This window comes from Pangasianodon hypophthalmus, chromosome 2 (assembly GCF_027358585.1).
Source record: "Pangasianodon hypophthalmus isolate fPanHyp1 chromosome 2, fPanHyp1.pri, whole genome shotgun sequence".
NCBI classification, from domain to species: Eukaryota; Metazoa; Chordata; class Actinopteri; order Siluriformes; family Pangasiidae; genus Pangasianodon; species Pangasianodon hypophthalmus.
Window position 1 is genome coordinate 3,402,501 of NC_069711.1, and position 24,283 is coordinate 3,426,783.

At 39.7% G+C, this 24,283-nt stretch overlaps 2 protein-coding genes across 10 annotated transcripts in view; one reads left to right on the forward strand and one right to left on the reverse strand.

Moving 5' to 3' along the window:
- Window positions 1–2,613, reverse strand: part of tlk1b (tousled-like kinase 1b) — a 21,128-nt gene extending 18,515 nt beyond the window's left edge. For 2 of the 4 annotated variants that reach the window (XM_053228574.1, XM_053228568.1), the window contains exon 1: window positions 2,200–2,613. The gene's annotated coding sequence lies outside the window, so the exon portion shown is untranslated. The remainder of the gene's footprint in view (window positions 1–2,199) is intronic. The other 2 variants (XM_053228581.1, XM_053228579.1) reach the window with 1 other exon arrangement.
- A 5,863-nt stretch (window positions 2,614–8,476) lies between these two features.
- Window positions 8,477–23,970, forward strand: dync1i2b (dynein, cytoplasmic 1, intermediate chain 2b). 6 transcript variants are annotated; one of them, XM_034312303.2, is made up of 17 exons: window positions 8,477–8,780; window positions 9,814–9,931; window positions 10,028–10,142; window positions 10,814–10,955; window positions 15,371–15,430; window positions 16,603–16,718; window positions 16,806–16,898; window positions 17,043–17,205; window positions 18,040–18,139; window positions 18,248–18,373; window positions 19,397–19,543; window positions 19,685–19,798; window positions 19,999–20,132; window positions 20,452–20,596; window positions 20,712–20,852; window positions 21,190–21,315; window positions 21,934–23,970. In XM_034312303.2, the coding sequence occupies exons 2-17, from the start codon at window positions 9,824–9,826 to the stop codon at window positions 22,045–22,047; spliced, it is 1,944 nt and encodes a 647-aa protein (XP_034168194.1). In that variant the 5' UTR covers window positions 8,477–8,780; window positions 9,814–9,823; the 3' UTR covers window positions 22,048–23,970. The 6 variants fall into 6 exon arrangements, with proteins under 6 accessions (XP_034168194.1, XP_034168198.1, XP_034168197.1 ...); XM_034312307.2 differs by having other exon boundaries at window positions 8,479–8,780; window positions 10,898–10,955; XM_034312315.2 differs by having other exon boundaries at window positions 8,480–8,780; window positions 10,865–10,955.
- The last annotated feature ends 313 nt before the right edge of the window (window positions 23,971–24,283 follow it).

Sequence of the window (24,283 nt, forward strand, 5' to 3'; positions counted from 1 at the left end):
AAAATGGAGAAACACAAGATTCTTTTTAAATTGCGTCACCCTGCACTCTTTCTAGAAAAATGTCCGATTTCTCACTGTTTTCACGCTCAGTGTTAAAAGTAGAATGACTTGACTATGGTTTGATCCGGGAGCCGAGTCCGACAGGCGAGAACACAATCCTGAGCAGGTGTGTTATTACGTGGTTCAGGACCAAAAAAAAATTAAAACGTGCGTAAGCGTCTTGTCCTGACCTGCAGGTTTCTGCTTTCTGGGTGAATGCGTCACTGGAGTGAGTAATCCTTGGCACTAGTTTGTCTTCCGTATCAGCTCTACAGATCCCGCATGCTTTGGATCCGCCTGGATCGCTATTCTCGACTGCGGCTACAAACGTGACGCGACTCTCTTTAAAATGGATAATATGCGTAACCTGATTAGCGTGAGCCGGAATGGCTTCGGAGCTGCGATACGATTCCGTCATTTGACGTAAGACGGAGTGACAGCGTGTTGATTTAACGGGGAATAGCGTTCGAGATTCAATCCGGTAGCTTCGGTTCGTAAGATAGATCACAGTAGGTTAGCTAAATACGTACGGCAAAAAGGTTAACGAGATTTTTTTTTTTTTTTCAACCGTGGACGATTTCCTCACCCACGCCTGTCGACTTTAATGAGGATTTTCTGGAGTCATGGCAGAAATTTTTTGCGCAACCATATCACAATGCTGACGATGATGGACCCTGTGGGGAGTCGACATGATGGGGAGACCCTGTCTCCTGCGTCCTGGGGGATCGGAGCGTGTCTCGAAGACGCGTTGTGATCCAAGACATGTATATATAAAACAATAACATTTGTAGCGTGAACACAAAAGTGTCACTGCAGCTCAGCCGGAAAACACGTAACGGCTGCGAGGCTGAACACTAGACTCGTCCACCGCTACGTGAACGGATAAAGGCGATGCTAGCAGACAACAAGACGAGAAAGCAGCTTCTTTCGTCGTCTTGTCTCCTGCTTTGTTAGCAGGCTTTGCGTTCGAAATGTTCAAAAACACTGAGATAGGATTTGCAAGATAGGATCTCCGCCTGAAAACTAATGCAGTGTGAACGTCGCAGAAACGACGTAGGAAAGCCGATCACAGGCGCGAGTAGTCACTGGAGACACGTTGAATGGTTACGCGTCTCGGCTGTCCATTTATGAGAAGGATGGCGGATAAATAACAGAGAAGCCATGACGGTGTATAAAGATGGGATGAGTCTGAAATTGTGACATTGTAGCACTGAAACGGGGTGTTGGTTAAAACGCCCGGTAAGACCGACAACTTGTACAAAAACTCAAAAAATACATAAATAAATAGACATTTTAAAAGAAAAATACGACGCACAACTGAAAAACATACCAATAATCCACGTTTGCTGCTGAGGACCTGCTCACTGAGCGCAAGCTCCACCCCAGAGGGCGGGACTTCTATGCTCTGGAGTGCATTTGATTGGACGAATGGAAGACTAGTACAGGATGAGTCATCAGAAAAAAAGGAAAAAAAGAAATGACCATTTTCCAAACTGGAATAGATCCAAAGCTTTTCTTTACTGTGTTATATTTTATGTTATGTTTTATTTATTTATTTTTTAGCTATCATGCTAGGATCCATAACCCTAATGAACTGCTAACACGCTGTCAAAGCCTGATTTTGATTTGTTATGGACTTTAAAAAGCCTCGAAGCTCAAAGCAGGTACAGATTAACCTCCCTGTTTAAACCTTGGCTATATTTTTGTAGGAATTTTGTAATGTTTTGAAAAACTCTCCACACCAACGCGTTCATTTCCGTTGAAATTTCCGTTCAAATTACGTCACACTGTCTTAACTAGCTCGGATGCTAATTATGTGTTAATTATGTTGTTAAGGGCATTACTGACACCAGGCTAGGCTAAACAGACACACACTGCGATATAGAACATATTTTGTTGTCAGTAATTAACAATAAATATATATATATTTATGGGAAAAAACTTCTGAAACCGGAACTCACGTTTGAAGCTAAAAGGCTCGCGACAGTCATGAAGATGGAAAGCGTTAGCGCGTGCGCTAGCTGGGAGACTTGGAGCACACAGTCCGCGGCCTTTAGGGTCAACAATGTTAAAATAAAGATTTCCCCAAACCCAGTGCAAGAATTAAGGAGACTTTCGAGGGAAAATGAACTTTAAATATGACGAATACACTGAGATTACCTGTGTGACGGATCCCGGTGGTGGAGATGTTTGTGTTTAAAGCCAGGCCCCAGGTCGCAGATGGAGAACTGGGACCAAAGATGGCGCTGCGTCCAAACTTCCAGAGAGGCTTCTCTCACTTTGGACACTCATTAAGCCCAGAAGTGGAGATAAAACAAAAAAAAACAGTCAATCCCAAACAAATCCAACCTCCGACATCTCCTGCGTCGCTATTCCGAATGACGACGGCTCACATCTCTTTCCCTCGTCTCTCCCTTCCGCAGTGCGCTATGAAGCGGCTATGTCTCGGTTATAACGCATCGCTTTCACGCTGCACACATCCGTTATAGCCACAGGTTCATGCACTCTCAAATAAACCCCACTGTCACAGCCCGAGCTGCGTCCCTGCTCCATGAGGCACTGCGCATGCGCGGTAGCTTCGCGCATGCGCACTGCATACACAACGTCCGTCAACACGGACGACTTCCGGTTTTATTTACTTTGTTTATTTATGCATTTTTTTTTTGTATTTACTGATGAGTACAAAACCGATGATGTAGCCAAAAATTGGATCCAGACGCAAAAATCTATTCTATTAGGCACTGCGCATGCGCACTGCGTATTCAGTCAACACGGACGACTTCCGGTTTTATGTACTTTGTTTATTTATGCATTTTTTTTGTATTTACTGATGAATACAAAACCGATACTGTATCCAGAAAAATGTAGCCAGACACAAAAATTGTATGCCTATTAAACGTCACTCAACATTGATGGCCCCGCCCACTTCCGGGTTTATCAAGTGAGGCAAATCTCAACGAAGTAGCAGAATAAAATCGTATTAAAGATCTAAAAGGTATCTAACGCGAGTGTGTAATGCAGTTAAACTGGAGGATTTAATCCACTTTTCAGGTGACATTAGCCTCATACTCCCAGATGTCTTGGCCTATCAACTAGCCTCCATTTGGGATTAAAGGACAACAGTGACAGTCCCGCCTACTTCCGGTTTTGTTTATTTATTTATTTATTTTTTTTTATGAACAGGAGGAAAGGAAAATTGATAATGTAACAAAAATGTATCTAGACAAAAAAACTGGCTGCCTCTTAAATGTTAGTCAACATCGACGGCCCTGCCTGCTTCCTGTTTTGTTTGTGTGTTTGTTTGTTTGTTTGTTTGTAATGTATTCATTTATTGATGAAGATCTGAAATGGAGAAAACAAGAATGTCTCAAAGAAGTGTATCCAGACAAAAACTGGCTACCTATTATACGTCGCTCAACATTTATGTCCCCGCCCAGTTTTTTGTTTGTTTGTTTGTTGATGAAGAGCAGGAAAGGAAAATCCATAATGTATCCAGACAAAAAAACTGGCTGCCTATTAAATGTCATTCAACATCGACGGCCCCACCTACTTCCTGTTTTCTTTGTATCCAGACAATAACTGGCTGCCCATTGGCTACTTATTAAAGTCGCTCGACATTTATGTCCCCGCCCACTTTTTTGTTTGTTTGTTTGTTTGTTGATGAACAGCAGGAAAGGAAAATTGTATCGAAAATGTATCCAGACAAAAAAAATTGGCTGTGTATTAAACGTCACTCAACATCGACGGCCCTGCCTACTTCCTGTTTTGTTCAACGAGATAACAAGCGCAATGGCATTAGCGTGAACGTTGAAGCTTGTTTGAGCAGATGATGATGTGACAGAGCTGGACAGACTAAAGGACTAAAGCGCTGCTGCATCGCACTCTTTTAATCAGAGATGAAGCGAGAGGTTAAATCTCGTGCACCGCTATCAGCTGGTCGTCGAACTGCATTGTGGGTAACGCAGAAAACTGTTAACCAAAGTGAAAATAGAATAATATTTTGCTGAAAGAAGTTTGAAATTCTCCTAAAGTCAGAATTTCGGAACAAAATAAATCTTGGACAGGGTTAAAGATCACGTTTAATTCTAAAGGTTAATTGCAATCTTTAGCATGTTTGCTCATTCCTGCATGTTCATTAAATCTCTTAATTAAATTTCTTTACTTTAAAGAGCATATGCTTATCTTAATTGATGATAAAGTGACAGCAGAGTGGATGCATATTTGAGGAATGTTCTGCTGATTAAGATGTGTATAGAGAGAGGATATAGATGGCTGCTGTAGCCCAGATGTGGAGAAAAACAACACATCTGTCACATTTTTCTATTCAATCAACCGTGGAAGCCATGACACTCTCTCTCTCACTCTCTCTCTCTCTCTCTCTCTCTCTCTCTGCATTCAGCTCAGAGATACAGATCCTACACAACTGCGCTGTGTGTATGATATTTAATAGTAATGTGATGGACAGACACACAATAGCTATGTTTTAGATAAAGGTCTGAGAACGTAGAGTTCAAACTGAGAACATTTCCAGAACCTGAATATACGGAGGTTGGTGCAGAGTGGAAAACTATTTTATCTCTCACCGCTTTTCCTCCTCGATTCATCGCTTGAGAATCATAAGAACGACGCTCATGCCATACACACTTCCTCTTCTACACCTGGATACGATAAGGATTTATAATCCCGCTATCCGGTGTCAGTCAGAAGAGGATCGCAGAGACCTTTTGAGTCAATTTTCAATTCAATGTGTGCTTTATTGGTATGACAAAATATTTTGTATCGCCAAAGCAACATACAACAGAGTAAGAGAACTAGGACTTGAACAAGACATACAGTGAAAAATAGTAAAAAAAAAAAAAAAAAAAAAAGATGCCAAATAAATATGTAGCAAAATTAATAACTAATCACCTTTAATAACCGTTTGAGTCTCTCATGATCTCTTAATTTCTTCCCAAGAGTTTTTTAACTCGCCTCTGTCATCTCTGTCGTCTCAGTCGGCTCTGCCGTCTGGGTCGTTTCTGTCGTTTCTGTCGTCTCAGTCGTCTCTGCCGTCTGGGTCGTTTCTGTCGTTTCTGTCGTCTCTGTCGTCTCTGTCGTCTGGGTCGTCTCAGTCGTCTCTGTCGTCTCTGTCGTCTCTGTCGTCTCTGTCGTCTGGGTCATCTCTGTCGTCTCGGTCGTCTCTGTCGTCTGGGTCATCTGGGTCGTCTCTGTCGTCTCTGTCGTCTGTGCATTGTTCATTAGGGATTTAAATCTACATCTGGATTTCTGTCAAGGTGCGTTGTGACTCGTCTGTTGTCAAAAGAGCTGTACAAATTAAAAACTGAATTCAATCATGACTGATCGAGTCCTGACAGGTCTGCACAGACTATAGAGTGACTAATGGAGTGATAAATATCTCTAGAAAATGTGTGATATATCAGCTGATATTTCCAGCTCTGATAATGAGAATATACTCCAACCTCAAAAACCCAAATATATTAATAATATACAATCTACTGTATTACTAATTTATTCATGTATTACAATATACAGAAATAGACTTACTTAGAAAACATAAAAAATCCCACACTATATATACTATATGTATATATATATATATATATATATATATATATATATATATATATATATATATATATATGTGTGTGTGTGTGTGTGTGTATAAACTTGTTTTTATCTTTACTCATATCTGTATATATGTACATGAAAGTGAGAGAGTATGCAGGTGTGCGTGTACAACTACTTTTTGTTGTATTTTGGCCTCTGTGTGGTTAACAAAAAGCCAACTTCAGCAGCTGCATGCACACACACACACACACACCTGCATACTTAACCTGATTTGAAGTCATACACAGGTTGCCATGGTAACATCAACGGCCATTTGATCTCATCCTCATAGCGTTATACAGTGTATTATAGGTCACAGTGACAACTCTCTCTCTCAAACACACACACACACACACACGCACACACAGATGTTCAGACGCTGAAATATTTCTGAAACTCTGAAAACTCATTCATTAAAGATAAAAAAAAAGAACTGCCACTGAAAGTCCTCACACACACACACACACACACACACACACACATCACGATGATCTCAGTTCAATATTAATCAGGCTTAACACGCATTTTCATCTTAGATCACGACATTAATGCTACATTCATGTGCTGTCAGATTTATCTAGAAAATAAAAGTTGACCTTTGACCTAAAGGTTCAAATTTTTTCTTCACATAAAGACTAAGCACTTAAATAGGCATTAATTCACTGATGCTCAAGAAGCCAACACACTTCATTAAGAGCCAGGGGGGTGTAAACTTTTGAACAGGATGAGCAGCGTAAATTATTATTTTGTCTACTCGGAAACATCTTATGTTTAATATCTCAAGTAGCTTCTGAAGGGCAGTAGTAAAAGAAAAAAAATAAGATCTTTAAACAAAATAACAATCAACACCGATCATCCTGTTCAAAAGTTTACACCCCCCTGACTCTTAAATGTATCGCGTTGCCTTCTTGAGCATCAGTGAATGTTTGCACCTTTTGTAATAGTTGTGTTCGAGTCTCTCAGTTGTCCTCAGTGTGAAAAGCTGGATCTCAGCATCATATCGCTGCTGGTGGAAAGGAGTCGAATACACAGAAGATGCTGGAAAACCAAAGAATGTGCTGAAGGACCTGGAGGATTTTTCTGAAGAACAGTGAGCAGTTTAAATGCTCAGGACAAACAAGAGACTCATGAACAACTATCACAAAACATAAAAACAGTCGCTGATCCTCCAGGTAACACACACAGTATTAAGAATCGAGCGTATGTTTCAATTTTGAACTGGTTCATTTGGGTAAATTCAGTTATTATCGTGTCTTGTGGACTATATGTAAACATCTGCTATGTGAAATAGCTTATTCAGGGAGGAACTAAATAAAAATTCCTCTTATTTCTTTTTAAATTATTAACATTTTGCAGATTCTGCAAGGCGTATGTAAACGTACGGCCCAAACTGCATAAACGGTTGGCGCCTCTTCATCTTCTCTTTTATTTGCTGTTATAATAAGCTCCATTCTTCTGGGAAGGCTTTCCACTAGATTTTGGAGCGTGGCTGTGGGGATTAGCGGCGATTAGGGCTCTGTGCAGGATCTTGCGTCCTTGTGTACTCGTTCTACATCATAATCCATCGCCGAAGTTCAAATCCGGTACTCAAGAACACAAGTAGCGAGGACGCATGAAATTACTGCGATGTGTTCTTGATATCGAGGATGCATCGGATGCAGACTTGAGCGTACTGAAAACGCTTGAACTCCCAGAAGTCATTGCGGCAAAACAATGGCGGATGACGGAAGCCTGAAGCCTGAAGCCTGAACCGTAACTGTCTTTTTAACGACAATAATCTAAATTATGAATGAATCTGAAAAGAATGATTTTGATATATGATTTACATCGAGATATATATATATATATATATGAGATTGTTGAAAAGTGGATTTATTTCCCCCGGTTGCTCTTGAAATCCCTGAGCTCAGGGGTCTGTGTTGGACCTTACTCCGCCCCGTCCTTCTGAGATCGTTCTTCACAAGAATGCAAGTCTGTTGTTTTTTTTTGCATTCTTAGAATTGAGAAACAAACGTCTTCATGGTCATGGAGCTGGATTTGTGCACAGGAGCATTGTCGCGCTGGATCGAGCTGGTTAGTTCCAGTGAAGTTAAACTGTAACGCTACAGCGTACAGTTGTGTGCTTCCAATTCTGTGGCAAGAGTTTGAGGAAAAAAACACATATAAGTGTAATAGTCAGGTTTCTACATACTTTTGTATGGCATGTAGTGTAAGGAATTAAATGTGTGCCAAAAGTATTGAATGTAACCTTTCAAGAAACGAACAAAATATACAAGAAAGAAGACAAACAGTGTCAAAAACTCGGCGGCAAAAATTTAACTTCAAATAAAAAGCCTGCTTTTCGCTAATTATTGTTTATGAATGCGCTTTCAAAGTTTTCGTTTATGCGAGTTTATGTTAACCATCCTGGCACAATCCTCTCATGTAGGCGGGCTTATAACAGCGATCTATTCTCATTGGTTAATGAGATTTGGATTGACAGATTGAGTAACTGAGGAGGAAGATGATGATGATGCCACCGCTCCTGAGAGCTCATCTTGAAAAAACACTCGTATACGCGACTACCCAAACCTCAATTAATTACGAACTAATATACTGACTAAGTACGTAAGTAATTTCCACTCCAGAATTCACGCCATTGCAGTCCCTAGTTCCAGGGCAGGAAGCTGTCAATCCAAATCTCACTAGCCAATGAGAGGAAATCACTGTTAAGCCCCGCCCACATGTAAAGGTAAACGAGCGTAACCGAAAACTTTCAAAGCGTAAAAATGAAATTCATAAACCATACTTTTCAGCTTCAGACTGCTTTTTTCCCCTTCTTTTTCACTGTATATTTTTGTTCAGTTCTTGAAAACTTACGTTCCAATACTTTGGGCGCAATTTTAATACCATAGTAGCGTACATGTTAAAAAGAAAACGTTAGCCATGATGCTAACGTGAGGAAAAACGTCAAACAGCGACCTCTAATGTCTGATATGCGATATTACTCGGTGCTGAAAAATCCTCCCGGCCGCCATAGCAGTCCAGTATCCTGTTCCAAAGCAGAGAAAGAGGATAAATAAGTTATAATCCCTGAAGAACAACCCTCCAAAACCGGGACTTTATTTATACGCCATTATAACGACTCTTCTCGAGTAAGTCGAACCGTTGCTATAGCAACACTGCACATTACAGAGATGCAGGAAATGGAGTTTTAATCTCAGATGATGTGGAAAAGATGGATGTAAAGGCTTCCTGCTGTTGACATAATCCTTTAAAGATCATATTACTAGGCTTGTTATACCTGAAATAATTTGTGTTGTCTGTTTTATTCATATTTTTTGCTGCATTCAAAGGAAATGGCTGGATTTAGCAAAGAGTATATGCATTTTATTAGCATTAATGTATGTTACTGTGATGAATAATCTGGACAACGTTACTAGGCTGGAAAATACAATTAAAGATAAAACTAGATTTTTTTATTATCAACCTTAAAATTGGTTCACATTGTTATATTTCCTGAAAATATAATCATTTTTGTTAGACTGTATTTGTACGTTGCCACGTCCCAGTGTCCATTGTGTCAGCCGGTTTACGTCATCGCCAGGGCGCGGACCGGCTGTGTGCAACCCAGCAACGCTGACGTGATTACGTCACGACGCAAGTATCCCGGAAGTAAATTGTTCCGTTGATATATATTTTTTAATTCCACTTCCTGATTTTCAAAGCCCACTATAAAGGTTTTAGGGATGAGTTATGTTTGTAATAGAGTCTTGTTTTTGGGTGGTAAACTTTTTCCCCCCTTATGCGATATACATCTTTTTTCAGAAGGAAAACAGTAGATACTGTTGTTGCTAGCTGTTGGGATACGTCAAAACGTCCGCCATATTGGGAGGGGCGGAATTCACTTAGAAGCCTATGCAAGTTTATGGAAAGAGGAGTGAAAAGCTATTTTAAAGTTAATAGTTAAATAGAAACAGCAGCGCAAAAATGCTACCACATCAGTGTTTTTCCCCAGGCAAAACTGCAGGATTCATGCCAGAAATAATTGAGATAAATCAGAAGTCCTCTGTCTGCTCTGCCATGTGATCCATACTGCATATGTATATATATGATACATAGCCACAAGACTGCTTGTTGTGACTGAAACACTGAGCTGTGTCTGTGTGTGTGTGTGTGTGTTCTTAGTCTGGACATAATGTCGGACAAAAGCGAGCTGAAGGCAGAGCTGGAGAGGAAGAAACAGCGCCTCGCTCAGATCAGGGAGGAGAAGAAGAGAAAAGAGGAGGAACGCAAGAAAAAAGAAGTGAGATGCTCTTTACATGTGTGTGTGTGTGAGTGTGTGTGTGTGTGTGTGTGTGAGTGATGTACACTGACAATGACCCTCTTGTTCTTGCTGTAGACTGAAGGACGTGGGGAAGGCGCCTCTCTGCCACACGATGACTCTGATCTGGAGAGGAAGAGGAGGGAGGCGGAGGCTCTGCTGCAGAGCATGGGCATCACCGATCCTGCTATGGGTACGACTCCACTTGAGCATTCTGGGAAATGTAGTGTCATGACCTGAGGCTCTGGGATCTCACTGTAAAAGCTTACAGCTAAACGTTGGTCTTGGATTGGGTTTGACATAATACTATATTACCATATTATACACTGATATATTTTTATGTGCAAGCTTGAAAAATGAATATTTTACCAATATAACAACAGAAGCGTACAGAGAGTAAGCTCGGCTATTTGGGTTTAAAAACGAAGTGGGAAAAACCATGGACACCTCCATGAAAGCTTGTCTTATATTATTAGTATTATTATTATTATTAGTAGTAGTAGTAGTAGTAGTAGTATGAGAGACTCGGTTTAGTTGTGATGCCATAAAAGTTTATACATACAGTCTAAATATGTGTTGTTAGCATGTAGTCCCATCACTGCTACTCTCTGTGTTTGAGTGCTGTTGACTTGTGTGTGGAATGAGCTCATGTTAACCTCACGTTAATCCTGCATGACTTTTAACCAGTGCTTCTTTTTGTCTTTCCCCCTATTCCTTGTCTTTCATTCACATCCTGGACCTTGCCATATTGTTTCCCTCCTGTGCCTCCTTTGTTGTTTTTATGAATGTCTGGTTTTGTGTTTCTTTTTTTGCACTCCAAATCCCTGTGCTTTGTGTGTGTGCTTTGTGTGTGTGTGTGAGTAGTTCAGCCTCTGCGAATAGTAACAGAGGATACGTGTCTGTTTCATTATTTAGTCCCCCCTCCCATGTCTCCCTCTGCCAAATCAGTGGGCACACCGAGCGAAACCGGCAGCCAGGACTCGGCAGACGGCGCCACCGGAGCCAGGTACACTCCGTAACACTCCATACTGTACTCATATCCTCATTAACATACAGGTAAACTCCGTAACACTCCATACTGTACTCATATCCTCATTAACATACAGGTACACTCCGTAACACTCCATACTGTACTCATATCCTCATTAACATACAGGTAAACTCCGTAACACTCCATACTGTACTCATATCCTCATTAACATACAGGTACACTCCGTAACACTCCATACTGTACTCATATTCTCACTAACATACAGGTAAACTCCGTAACACTCCATACTGTACTCATATCCTCATTAACGTACAGGTAAACTCCATACTGTACTCATATCCTCATTAACATACAGGTACAATCCATAACACTCCATACTGCACTCATATCCTCATTAACATACAGGTACACTCCATAACACTCCATACTGTACTCATATCCTCATTAACGTACAGGTACACTCCATAACACTCCATACTGTACTCATATCCTCATTAACATACAGGAACACTCCATACTGTACTCATATCCTCATTAACATACAGGTACAATCCATAACACTCCATACTGCACTCATATCCTCATTAACATACAGGTACACTCCATAACACTCCATACTGTACTCATATCCTCATTAACATACAGGTACACTCCGTAACACTCCATACTGTACTCATATCCTCATTAACATACAGGTAAACTCCATAACACTCCATACTGCACTCATATTGTTATTAATATACAGTTGCACTCCGTAACACTCCATACTGTACTCATATCCTCATTAACGTACAGGTACACTCCATAACACTCCATACTGTACTCATATCCTCATTAACATACAGGAACACTCCATACTGTACTCATATCCTCATTAACATACCGGTACACTCCGTAACACTCCATACTGTACTCATATCCTCATTAACATACAGGTACACTCCGTAACACTCCATACTGTACTCATATCCTCATTAACATACAGGTACACTCCATAACACTCCATACTGCACTCATATTGTTATTAATATACAGTTGCACTCCGTAACACTCCATACTGTACTCATATCCTCATTAACATACAGGTAAACTCCATAACACTCCATACTGCACTCATATCCTCATTAACATACAGGTACACTCCGTAACACTCCATACTGTACTCATATTCTCACTAACATACAGGTACACTCCGTAACACTCCATACTGTACTCATATCCTCATTAACATACAGGTACACTCCGTAACACTCCATACTGTACTCATATCCTCATTAACATACAGGTACACTCCATAACACTCCATACTGCACTCATATTGTTATTAATATACAGTTGCACTCCGTAACACTCCATACTGTACTCATATCCTCATTAACATACAGGTAAACTCCGTAACACTCCATACTGTACTCATATCCTCATTAACATACAGGAACACTCCGTAACACTCCATACTGTACTCATATCCTCATTAACATACAGGTACACTCCGTAACACTCCATACTGTACTCATATCCTCATTAACATACAGGTACACTCCGTAACACTCCATACTGTACTCATATCCTCATTAACATACAGGTACACTCTGTAACACTCCATACTGTACTCATATCCTCATTAACATACAGGTACACTCCATAACACTCCATACTGCACTCATATTGTTATTAACATACAGGTAAACTCCGTAACACTCCATACTGTACTCATATTGTTATTAACATACAGGTACACTCCGTAACACTCCATACTGTACTCATATCCTCATTAACATACAGGTACAATCCATAACACTCCATACTGTACTCATATTCTCACTAACATACAGGTAAACTCCGTAACACTCCATACTGTACTCATATCCTCATTAACATACAGGAACACTCCATACTGTACTCATATCCTTATTAACATACAGGAACACTCCATACTGTACTCATATCCTTATTAACATACAGGTACACTCCGTAACACTCCATACTGTACTCATATCCTCATTAACATACAGGTACACTCCGTAACACTCCATACTGCACTCATATTGTTATTAATATACAGTTGCACTCCGTAACACTCCATACTGTACTCATATCCTCATTAACATACAGGTACACTCTGTAACACTCCATACTGTACTCATATCCTCATTAACATACAGGTAAACTCCATAACACTCCATACTGTACTCATATCCTTATTAACATACAGGTAAACTCCGTAACACTCCATACTGTACTCATATCCTCATTAACATACAGGTACACTCCATAACACTCCATACTGTACTCATATCCTCATTAACATACAGGTACACTCCGTAACACTCCATACTGTACTCATATTCTCACTAACATACAGGTACACTCCGTAACACTCCATACTGTACTCATATCCTCATTAACATACAGGTACACTCCGTAACACTCCATACTGCACTCATATTGTTATTAACATACAGGTAAACTCCATAACACTCCATACTGTACTCATATCCTCATTAACATACAGGTAAACTCCGTAACACTCCATACTGTACTCATATCCTCATTAACATACAGGTACACTCCGTAACACTCCATACTGTACTCATATCCTCATTAACATACAGGTACACTCCGTAACACTCCATACTGTACTCATATTCTCACTAACATACAGGTAAACTCCGTAACACTCCATACTGTACTCATATTCTCACTAACATACAGGTAAACTCCGTAACACTCCATACTGTACTCATATCCTCATTAACATACAGGTAAACTCCGTAACACTCCATACTGTACTCATATCCTCATTAACATACAGGTACACTCCGTAACACTCCATACTGTACTCATATTCTCACTAACATACAGGTAAACTCCGTAACACTCCATACTGTACTCATATTCTCACTAACATACAGGTAAACTCCGTAACACTCCATACTGTACTCATATCCTCATTAACATACAGGTACACTCCGTAACACTCCATACTGTACTCATATTCTCACTAACATACAGGTACACTCCGTAACACTCCATACTGTACTCATATCCTCATTAACATACAGGAACACTCCATACTGTACTCATATCCTTATTAACATACAGGTGCACTCCGTAACACTCCATACTGTACTCATATCCTCATTAACATACAGGAACACTCCGTAACACTCCATACTGTACTCATATCCTCATTAACATACAGGAACACTCCATACTGTACTCATATCCTTATTAACATACAGGTACACTCCGTAACACTCCATACTGCACTCATATCCTTATTAACATACAGGTACACTCCGTAACACTCCATACTGCACTCATATTGTTATTAATATACAGTTGCACTCCGTAACACTCCATACTGTACTCATATCCTTATTAACATACAGGTAAACTCCATAACACTCCATACTGTACTCATATCCTCATTAACATACAGGTAAACTCCATAACACTCCATACTGTACTCATATCCTTATTAACATACAGGTAAACTCCGTAACACTCCATACTGCACTCATATTGTTATTAATATACAGTTGCACTCCGTAACACTGATACTAATGTTTTATATAAAATATACTATATTCATATCATTATTAACATACAGGTATGACCTCTGTTTGTGTCAGTCCCAGTAAAAGGAGGTGTGGTCTCGGTTTCCATCCCAGTAAAGGAGGCATGGCCATCAAACTCCTGTGAAAGAGGCGCGGCCTCTGATCATGTCAGTCCCAGTAAAGGACATGTGGTGTTTGTGTCTATCAACTCCAGTGAAGGAGGCGTGGCCTTTGTAGTTGCAGTCTCAGTGAAAGTGTGACCTCCATTCATGTCAGTCCCAGTAAAAGAAGGCGTGGCCTCTGTACCTGTCAGTCCCAGTGAAGGAGGCGTGGCCTCTGTACCTGTCAGTCCCAGTGAAGGAGGCGTGGCCTCTGTACCTGTCAGTCCCAGTGAAGGAGGTGTGGCCTCTGTACCTGTCAGTCTCAGTAAAGGAGGCGTCAGTCTCAGTGAAGGAGGTGTGGCCTCTGTATCTGTCAATCTCAGTGAAAGAGGCGTCAGTCTCAGTGAAGGAGGTGTCACACTCCTTGGCACTTTTCTTTAATCTGATTGTACACTACTGAATCACATTGTTTTGTCTCTGGCTGCTTTAAAGCATCTATTTATACCTGAGATTGTTGATTGTGCGTCATCTCAGAAAAAGAGATACACACTAATAACTGTAATATTTATTAACCTGTAAACACTAATTCATAACACGTAATATCTATGCGCATGCAATTGACCGTGTGACTAAAATAATGTCTGTGTGTTTGTACTAAACACTGTATGCCAGCTGTTCTACTAACACATATTTCCTTTTTGAATGCATGCTTATGTCTGTGTGTGTGCGCTTGCGTGTTCTGTGTGTGTGTGTGTGTGTGTAACAGGACTCTGCACTGGGATTCTGACCCCTCTACTCTCCTGCTGCATTCAGACTCTCAGCATGGGTACTGATCTCTGTTTGTCTGTCTAATTCTCTGTCCCTCGCTCTCTGCTTTCCTGAGACACACCTGTCGATCACCAGACTCTTCATCACACACATCTGTTACAGTAACACACAACACCGTAACCAGGGAGACGTGTCTCTGTGTCTCACTGCAGCAAGTGTTACAGTTTCACAGTAGTATTCTTAACGGATCACCATCACTTCAGCCAGAAACGATATGTACAACTTTTCCCCATTTACCCCAAATATAGTTGATCAGCCAAGACATGTTTGATGTCTTTCTTCTTAATTCACTACAGATCTACGTAAAATCTTGTAATGTAATGAACTGACACTTCCTCAAGCAGAATATTATTCCGCAAAAACGTTTTATCCCTTAGAAATAGTACTGCTTTTTGTCGTGTCTGTGTTGTAACTAGTTATAGCTACGTACTAGCTAGTTGTAATTAGCGTACCTGATTTGCATACATCGCACAAGATTTACAGAATGTATGCAGAGTATAAAAAGTTTCATGGAAATTCCAGGAATTTTGCTTCCTTCGACCAAAATCGTTTTAAATTATTATAGTTTTTGTAAACTAAATCTAGACTAAAAATTAGCTGCCAAAGTAAACATCATTCACGAGCGAAGTTAAGTAGTGTGTTAAGTTAAAAGGTTGAGTGATCTTGTCATTTGAATAAGCAGTAAGCGAATCCGTAGTAATATTAACAGTCAGCCCCATGGACGTTTAGTCAGCTAACTAGCTAGCTAGCTAAATTTACCACAGGAGCTAACTGCTAGCTAGCTTATTTAGCTGACTAAACGTCCATGTTAGGCATCTGTCATAGCGTATTAGCAAATATTCACAGAATTTCTTATCTACGTTTAAATGGATTATATTAGTTCGAATAAAAGAGCTAAAGACGTTAATAAGTTATCTGGTTATGCGATAAAGTATTGACATAATGTCGGAAAGACTGAAATGATGATCAGTTGGAACCTGTCAAATTTTAAACAGATTTTCCTCTCTACCTCAAACAGTTCAGAGATGCTAAAGGTGTCGTAACTGTCCGTGTAGCTGTTTTAGCGTTGCGCGTAAATTGCCAGATTCCCACAGCCCTTTTATACTTTGTGAAATCTACAATATTTTAAAGTGTGTGTGTGTGTGTGTGTGTGTGTGTGTTCCCTCTCAGACGAGGTCCCCTCAGGCTCGGCATGGCTAAAGTGACTCAGGTGGACTTTCCTCCTCGAGAGCTCGTTTCGTACTCTAAAGAGACTCAGACACCCGTCCTCACTCAGCCTAAAGATGGTACGTCTCACACACACACACACACACACACGGCAGTCATCCGGCCTGCTGTGTTTATATTATAACGATCTCTGTGCTTTTCTACAGCGGATGAGGAAATCGAGGAAGAGGATCTGGCAGTGGCACCGGCCGCTCTCGAGTCTCAGCAGGAAAACGAACCTCATGCTGAGGAAGAGGAAGGTAAAGGATTCACAAGTGTATATATACATATATATATATATATATATATATATATATATATATATATATATATATATATAATGTGTGGGTGTGTGTGTATATATTGTTTATTTATCCCATCCTCATCTTGTTTCGGCTCTCTAGCGCCACCTCATGAGCTGACGGAGGAGGAGAAGCAGCAGATCCTGCACACGGATGACTTCCTGACCTTTTTCGATCACAGCTCTCGCATCGTGGAGCGCGCTCTGTCCGAGCAGGTGGACGTCTGCTTCGACTACAGCGGACGAGACCTCCAGGACAAAGAGGGGTGAGGACTCCGTGTGTATATCAGTCATCCAGGTCGTATAAAACGTCTACCCTGGCACTATGCCTCAAACTAGAAAGACGTCTTGATTCACGATTGGCTCAAATATCACACGATTGCTGCACAGGACGGCAGTTTTGATTTCTAGCTCCTGTGTTCGTTTGCTGATGGACATGGAACAAGCTTACGAAACACATTCAAGAGGAAACTTGCTGTTCTGTTCGACAGGGTTGCCAGATCTGTGTAAGAGAAGCAGCAAAAATGAGCACAATCCTCGAATTATTCCTTCTTTACACCCTATACATTGTTTTTAATGTATATCTGTCTACTATTGCAAAATGTATTGTAACAGTTAAAGTAAAGCGATATATGTTATAATGAAACTGTATTAAAAATATGCAGTTTCCATAAATAGCTATTCTATATACTACAGTGCAGCTATTTATAGTAGCTATAATGTAAGTGATAACAGGAACGAACTCGTTTCATAGACGTTCCACAACAACTACACAATCATCGGCAAATTACTGAGGTAGAAGAGGAATAAAAGACTTGGAGACATTCTGTTATAGGAAAATGGATCACTGTTGATTATTTTCCTATGACAGCTCAAGCCCAAGTGGTTTATTTCTTACGTAGCCATGAGACGATGTAAAGCAACTGATGTACAGTAGACTACATTTTCACAATTACACACAGAGCTAATGTAGGAAATGTGAACAATAGGCGGTGTATTGTGTGTCCTTAAGCCACGGATGAAACATTTAACCTGCGGGAGAAGTTCAAAATGCGATGCAAGTGTGTGTGTGTGTGTGTGTGTGTGTGTGTGTGTTGCAGAGAGACCCAGGCTGGGACCAAGCTGTCTCTGAACAGGCAGTTTACAGACGAGCGCTGGTCCAAACACAGAGTGGTCACCTGTCTGGACTGGTCACCTCAGGTCTGTGTTCACTGATCACACACACACCTCATACATTCATTCACTCACTCACACTCTCTCTCTCTCTCTCTCTCTCTCTCTCTCTCTCTCTCTCTGTCTCTCCTGCAGTACCCGGAGCTGTTAGTGGCGTCCTACAGCAGTAATGAAGAAGCTCCTCATGAGCCGGATGGTGTGGCGCTGGTGTGGAACATGAAGTACAAAAAAACAACAGCGGAGTACGTCTTCCACTGTCAGGTGTGTGTGTGTGTGTGTGTGTGTGAGATACGTCATCACTTACCACCTCCACTACTTCTACTGCGATCACACTACTGTTACTACTCCTCCATATTCTATTCTATTCTACAAAACCTCTACTGAAACTATTCTAATTCAATTCGATTCTTTCAAACTTCTATTCAAAATTCGATTCTATGACAAACTATTCGATTCTGTTCTGTTTAATTCTATTGATATAAACGTATTATATTTATTATTTAAAATATCTATTTAAAAATCGCTTCTATTTCATTCGATTCTATTAAAACTATATCCTTTGAGTTGTATTTCTATCATTTCTAATTCTATAACATTTGTTCTATTAACTTCTATTAAAAGAAGAACTACTTTTATTCTACTTGTATTCTAATATTAGTCTATTTTATTCTACTGTATTTGTTATATTCTTTTAAGCTTCTATTAAAAAAAAGTGATTGTTCTATTCAAAAATCATTTATTCTAATTCTAGTTTGTCCTTTTCTATTCTTTAAAAAAAAAAAACTGTTCTGTTCATACTACTTTATTTTAAAGGTATTCTGGATTCTATCCGGTTCTATTCCTTCAAACCTCTATTAAAAATCTATTCTATAAAAATTGTATTCTATTCTGTTCTTTTATGCTGCTAATTCTATGTTCTATTAAAAAATCCAAATTCTGTGAAAGCTATTTTATTCCAATTGTACTCTAATTCTATTCCGCTCTATTTTCTTTATCTTCCTTCAAAAGATCTTATCTTTCATACAAATCAAGTGTATTCTAATTCTACTCTATTCTTTGAAACGTCCATTAAAAATATATTGTATTCTTTTCTATTAAAAAATACTCTTCTAACCGCATTCTAAGTCTATTCTGTTTTATTCTATTCTTCTATTAAAAATCGAATCTATTTTATTTAAAAAATATTTTTATTCTAGTTCTATTATGTCCTATTGTATTCTTTTATCTCTCTATTCAAAATAAGCTATTCTATTCTTTTCTATTCCAAATCTCTCTCTCTCTCAGTCGGCGGTGATGTCAGCAGCGTTTGCACAGTTTCACCCGAACCTGGTCGTGGGAGGGACGTACTCGGGGCAGATCGTCCTGTGGGACAATCGCAGTAACAAGCGGACGCCAGTACAGAGGACGCCTCTCTCTGCCTCCGCACACACGGTACTCACTTCTCTATTCTTACTCTTGCATCTTCATTATCATCATCATCATCCTCACTATCATCTAGCAGGTTTATTTATTTATTTTTTTAAAAAAAACTGGGATTAAACCTTCACACTCCTCCTCTCCTTCTCCCTGCAGCACCCGGTGTACTGTGTGAATGTAGTCGGGACTCAGAATGCTCACAACCTCATCAGCATCTCTACTGACGGCAAAATGTGCTCCTGGAGCCTGGACATGCTCTCCACACCTCAGGTAACACACACACACACACACACACACACACACACACACACACACAGATAGAATGTGCGTTTATAAGAGTGTATTGCATTTAACTTGTGGATACCTTGAGAAACGTTCATGATCATTTTCATCCACTTAAACCAGGAACAAACACAATTGTGTTATTTCATTGTGTGTGTGTATATGTGTGTGTGTGTGTGTGTATGTAGGACAGTCTGGAGCTGGTGTTTAAGCAGTCTAAACCAGTCGCAGTAACATCCATGGCGTTTCCTCTGGGTGATGTTAATAACTTCGTTGTGGGCAGTGAGGACGGCACCGTCTATACCGCCTGCAGACACGGCAGGTGTGTGTGTGTGTGTGTGTGTGTGTAACGCATAGGCATTTTGACATAAACTGGACTACGATGCCAATTTGCACCACAGCACATATTAAATACATGTAATGATCACAATAAGGGTTATTACAGTGTAACTACTGAGTAATAACTGAGTAATAACTGAGTAATTACTAATGAATAAAGCTCTCAGAGCAAAAGCCGCAGTGTTGAATTAAGAAACACTGTAAAGACTTAATCCAGCCCTGGAGATTAAAATGTTGGATTACAAAATGTAATTGTGTGTGTGTGTGTGTGTGTGTGTGTGTGTGTGTGTGTGTGTGTGTAGTAAAGCGGGGATCAGCGAGATGTTCGAGGGTCATCATGGCCCGGTTACGGGGCTCGACTGCCACACGGCCACCGGACCTGTCGATTTCTCTCACCTGTTTGTGACATCGTCCTTCGACTGGACTGTCAAGCTGTGGAGCACCAGGGTAACACACACACACACACACACACACACACACACACTCTCAGCGAATAGATGTGGACTATTTGACTGTGCTTTAAGAGGATGTCTCCTCGTCTCTCATCCGTGTGTCTTTGTAGAACACTAAGCCGCTGTACTCGTTCGAGGATAACTCCGACTACGTGTATGACGTCATGTGGTCTCCTGCTCACCCCGCGCTGTTTGCCTGCGTCGATGGAGTCGGACACCTTGACTTGTGGAATCTCAACAACGAGACTGAAGTAAACACACACACACACACACATTTGTCTGACTATACTTATAAGGACCTTCCACTAATATAATTATTAATGCAGCTATAATAATGCTGTGCTACACCTAACATTAACCTCAGTAACCAAAAGAAAAACTTTTGGCACTTCTAGTTTTTGAAAAAATAAATAAATAAATAAAAAGTTGCAGCCGAATGTCCCCACAAGGCCAAAACTGTCAGATATTCCTAGCCTTGTGGGGACACAATGTACACAAACACCACACACACACCACTCACCTCCATGCAGTTATTAAGTATCTAAGGTTTTGTATTTTGTGTGTGTGTGTGTGTGTGTGTTTTGTCAGGTTCCCTCGGCTTCAGTGACAGTAGACGGGAACCCGGCGCTGAACCGCGTGCGCTGGGCCAATTCCGGCAGAGAGGTTGCCGTCGGTGATTCCGAGGGTCGTGTACACATCTACGACGTAGGAGAGGTGAGGCAAAACCTTATTTTAGATTTCACACATTGGCTCTTAAACTCATATTTAAAATAAAACCATACCTGTCATTTTACACACACATTTAATGAGTAATCACATGATGCCTAACACAGCTGATACATTTACAATATATAAGGTAGAAGTTTATATTGTATAGGGCCAATTTCCAAATGGCTTGCGATTCACTATATATGCTCACTACATAGGGGATAACATAAAGCCATGTTAGAAAGTCATGAGAGATTCACAGTAAAAGAGCAAAATTTTTGTGATGTCATCAGTTTTTAGTTTCAGACCAGCAGCATTTCGATGCTCATCCAAACCAGGGTTTGCTTTTTTTATGGTTTAAAAAAAATAAGTTTTAGATTCGAGCCATCTGAGACAAAAAAAAAAATACTCTGTGTAAAATGAAAGTTTAATTGAAAAAAAAAAAAAAATCATCAGTTTTGACAAAATACAATGTTGTAAAAAATATCATACACTGTAATAAAAGGCAGTAATTAGTGTGTTATGAAAAATTTTGAGGTTGCTTAAACCCTAGATGTTTCCTGCTGCCCTCGAATTTATTGTCGATGTATTAATATATTTATTGAACCGAATTTCCTCCTGCAGCAGATCGCCGTGCCGCGGCAGGACGAGTGGACCCGCTTCCTGAAAACGCTCAGCGAACTCGGCGAGAACCAGGAGGAGGCAGAGGATCTGGCAACCCAGCGCCTCGCAGCCTGATTTGAGTTCCAGGCTGCTCACGGTGATCTTCACACTCAGAGTCAGGTTTTTATATTTCTGTCGAGCAGAGGGGGAGGGGGCTAAAACTTCCTAAATGACAATCTCGAGCTTCCCTTCACTGCGCTGAAACACTTCCACTTTAATCTCGGTCAGGGATAATAGCGTTATGAATGGTAGGATGGAAATAGCCAGGCTAGTGTGCAAGAATTACAATTAAAAAAAAAAAAAAAAAAGTGATAAGGGATGTGTTTTTAGAACGTAGGGAAGACCAAGAGAGCTAAATCGCACACTCGTTCACTACATACCATGATATTAAGCACTGCACTGACGGAATACTCTATTTTCCGGACTATAAGACAAGTTTTTTACCTCTGGCAGGATGTACATGTTGTAATTTCCGCTTTTGTTTAACAGTAATAAGCCCATTTGTTTTGTATATTTACGGTAATTTGCTATTTCGTGTGCTAAATTAGCACTAGCGTTGGCTTGACACTAATATAAAACCCCTTAAATTAGCATTATATACATAAATTAGCATCATTGTAGCCAGTTATGGACCAAACAGAAGCCAGAAACACGGAAAACGCAGTGTTCTAGGTAATGTTAGCTAAGCTGGCTAAAGTGCTGCTGAGGCAGCTAACATTAAAATTTCATAATTTCACAATTAGCATTTTTACATAATTATGTTTCAAATCAAAGTCCTTTGGGGCATGTTAGCTAGTTAATGTTAGCTAGTTTCTATATTTACACAACAAAATGACACATATATTGTTTTTTTTTTTTTTTGTTAAATCAGAATTTAAGGTGTGACTTATAATCCGGAAGATACGGTATTTATATTTTTAAAAAAAATCCTCCTCAGCCTGCTCCAATTTTTTTTTTTTTTTTTATAAAACCACCTCTTATGATACTGTTTTTATGAACTAGCCTAGCATAACATTTGGAGTTGTTTGTTGTAAAGCACACTGCAGGAAACACACACACACACACACACACACGCTGTGTCTCTTCACTTTGGGAAACGCTTTTACACAGTAATATTCAGCTAATGTCTAAAAACCACCAAGAAATGAATGTAGATGCAGTTTTTCAAAATGGCTGACACACTAAACGAGCGTGAGGTAAACTCTTCACGGCGGCCATTTTGTGTCATAAAATGGTTCCTGTTCCTGTGGAAGTTGTTTTCTTCTGTTCTGTTCTGCTCAGTGATGTGATGTGACGTGACGTGAGCTAACGTCACACACCCGGGCACTAGACAGTTACGTGTGAGATTATAGTGCATAGTGTGTGATTTGAGACAGAGCCATGCAGTAAATATGTATTTAAAAAAATATTCAGCACAATATGATCCATTCATTTTTGACTGAAACTTTTCTAGTGTTTTTTTAATTTATCTAAATTATTAGTGCTCCTTTTGAAAAGACTAGCATTGATGATTTTGATGTGGAAAATTTATACTTTAGTGTATAAGTGGTAATTAATGCTTCCTTTTAACCACTAATATTTATATATTTATATACATTCCCTTTTAACAGTTACATTAATGGAGGAAATGAAAGGGATGGTGAGTTAGCCTGTAGCACGTTCACGTAACGTCAGAATTACGTTAATTACCGAAAAGTGAGTAATGGATACACTGAAAAATATGATTGTTAGCAGTTAAGCTAGCTAAACCATATATTTTTTTAGCATTTCTTTATAATTAGATTTAAAGACAAACTCTACAGGCTAAAAAAAAAAAAAAAAAGCTAAAGCGCAGAACGCTAAACGATACCTTAACGACAGGATTGTTAAGCGTTAACGTCGATGTCTGCTCTCCAAACTGAGATTTCTGTTACTGTAATTCTAACGCGACGTGAACGTGCTAATCGTTCGTATTTATATCCTGTATAGTTTAACATGCTGCACTGTTTTTTTTTTTTTTTTTTTTTTAAATACTTGTACTACATTAAAATAACTTTTTACTCCACTTGTGAATTTTAAAGTGCTTGTCTTTCTCTTTAAGGTCTGTTCACACACTTTCTACTGAAATGAAACACAGTTAAACTTCTAGCTAATGTAGCAGTCAGGGGGTGGTGATTAATTTTCTCTTAACAGCAGCTCTGAAGGTAGTGTAGCTGCAAATCCCAGGTTTACGTATATTAATGCAACAATCATTTCTATAGTAACACTCTAAAAAACGAATTAATATATATATATATATATATATATATATATATATATATATATATATATA

Excerpts from the sequence above, each read along its gene's own strand:
- dync1i2b (XM_034312303.2), top strand. The coding sequence starts at position 9,824 with ATGTCGGACAAAAGCGAGCTGAAGGCAGAGCTGGAGAGGAAGAAACAG. Across the intron at positions 16,899-17,042 it reads TCATGCTGAGGAAGAGGAAG|CGCCACCTCATGAGCTGACG; the intron begins GTAAAGGATTCA and ends TCGGCTCTCTAG. Across the intron at positions 18,374-19,396 it reads AGTACGTCTTCCACTGTCAG|TCGGCGGTGATGTCAGCAGC; the intron begins GTGTGTGTGTGT and ends TCTCTCTCTCAG.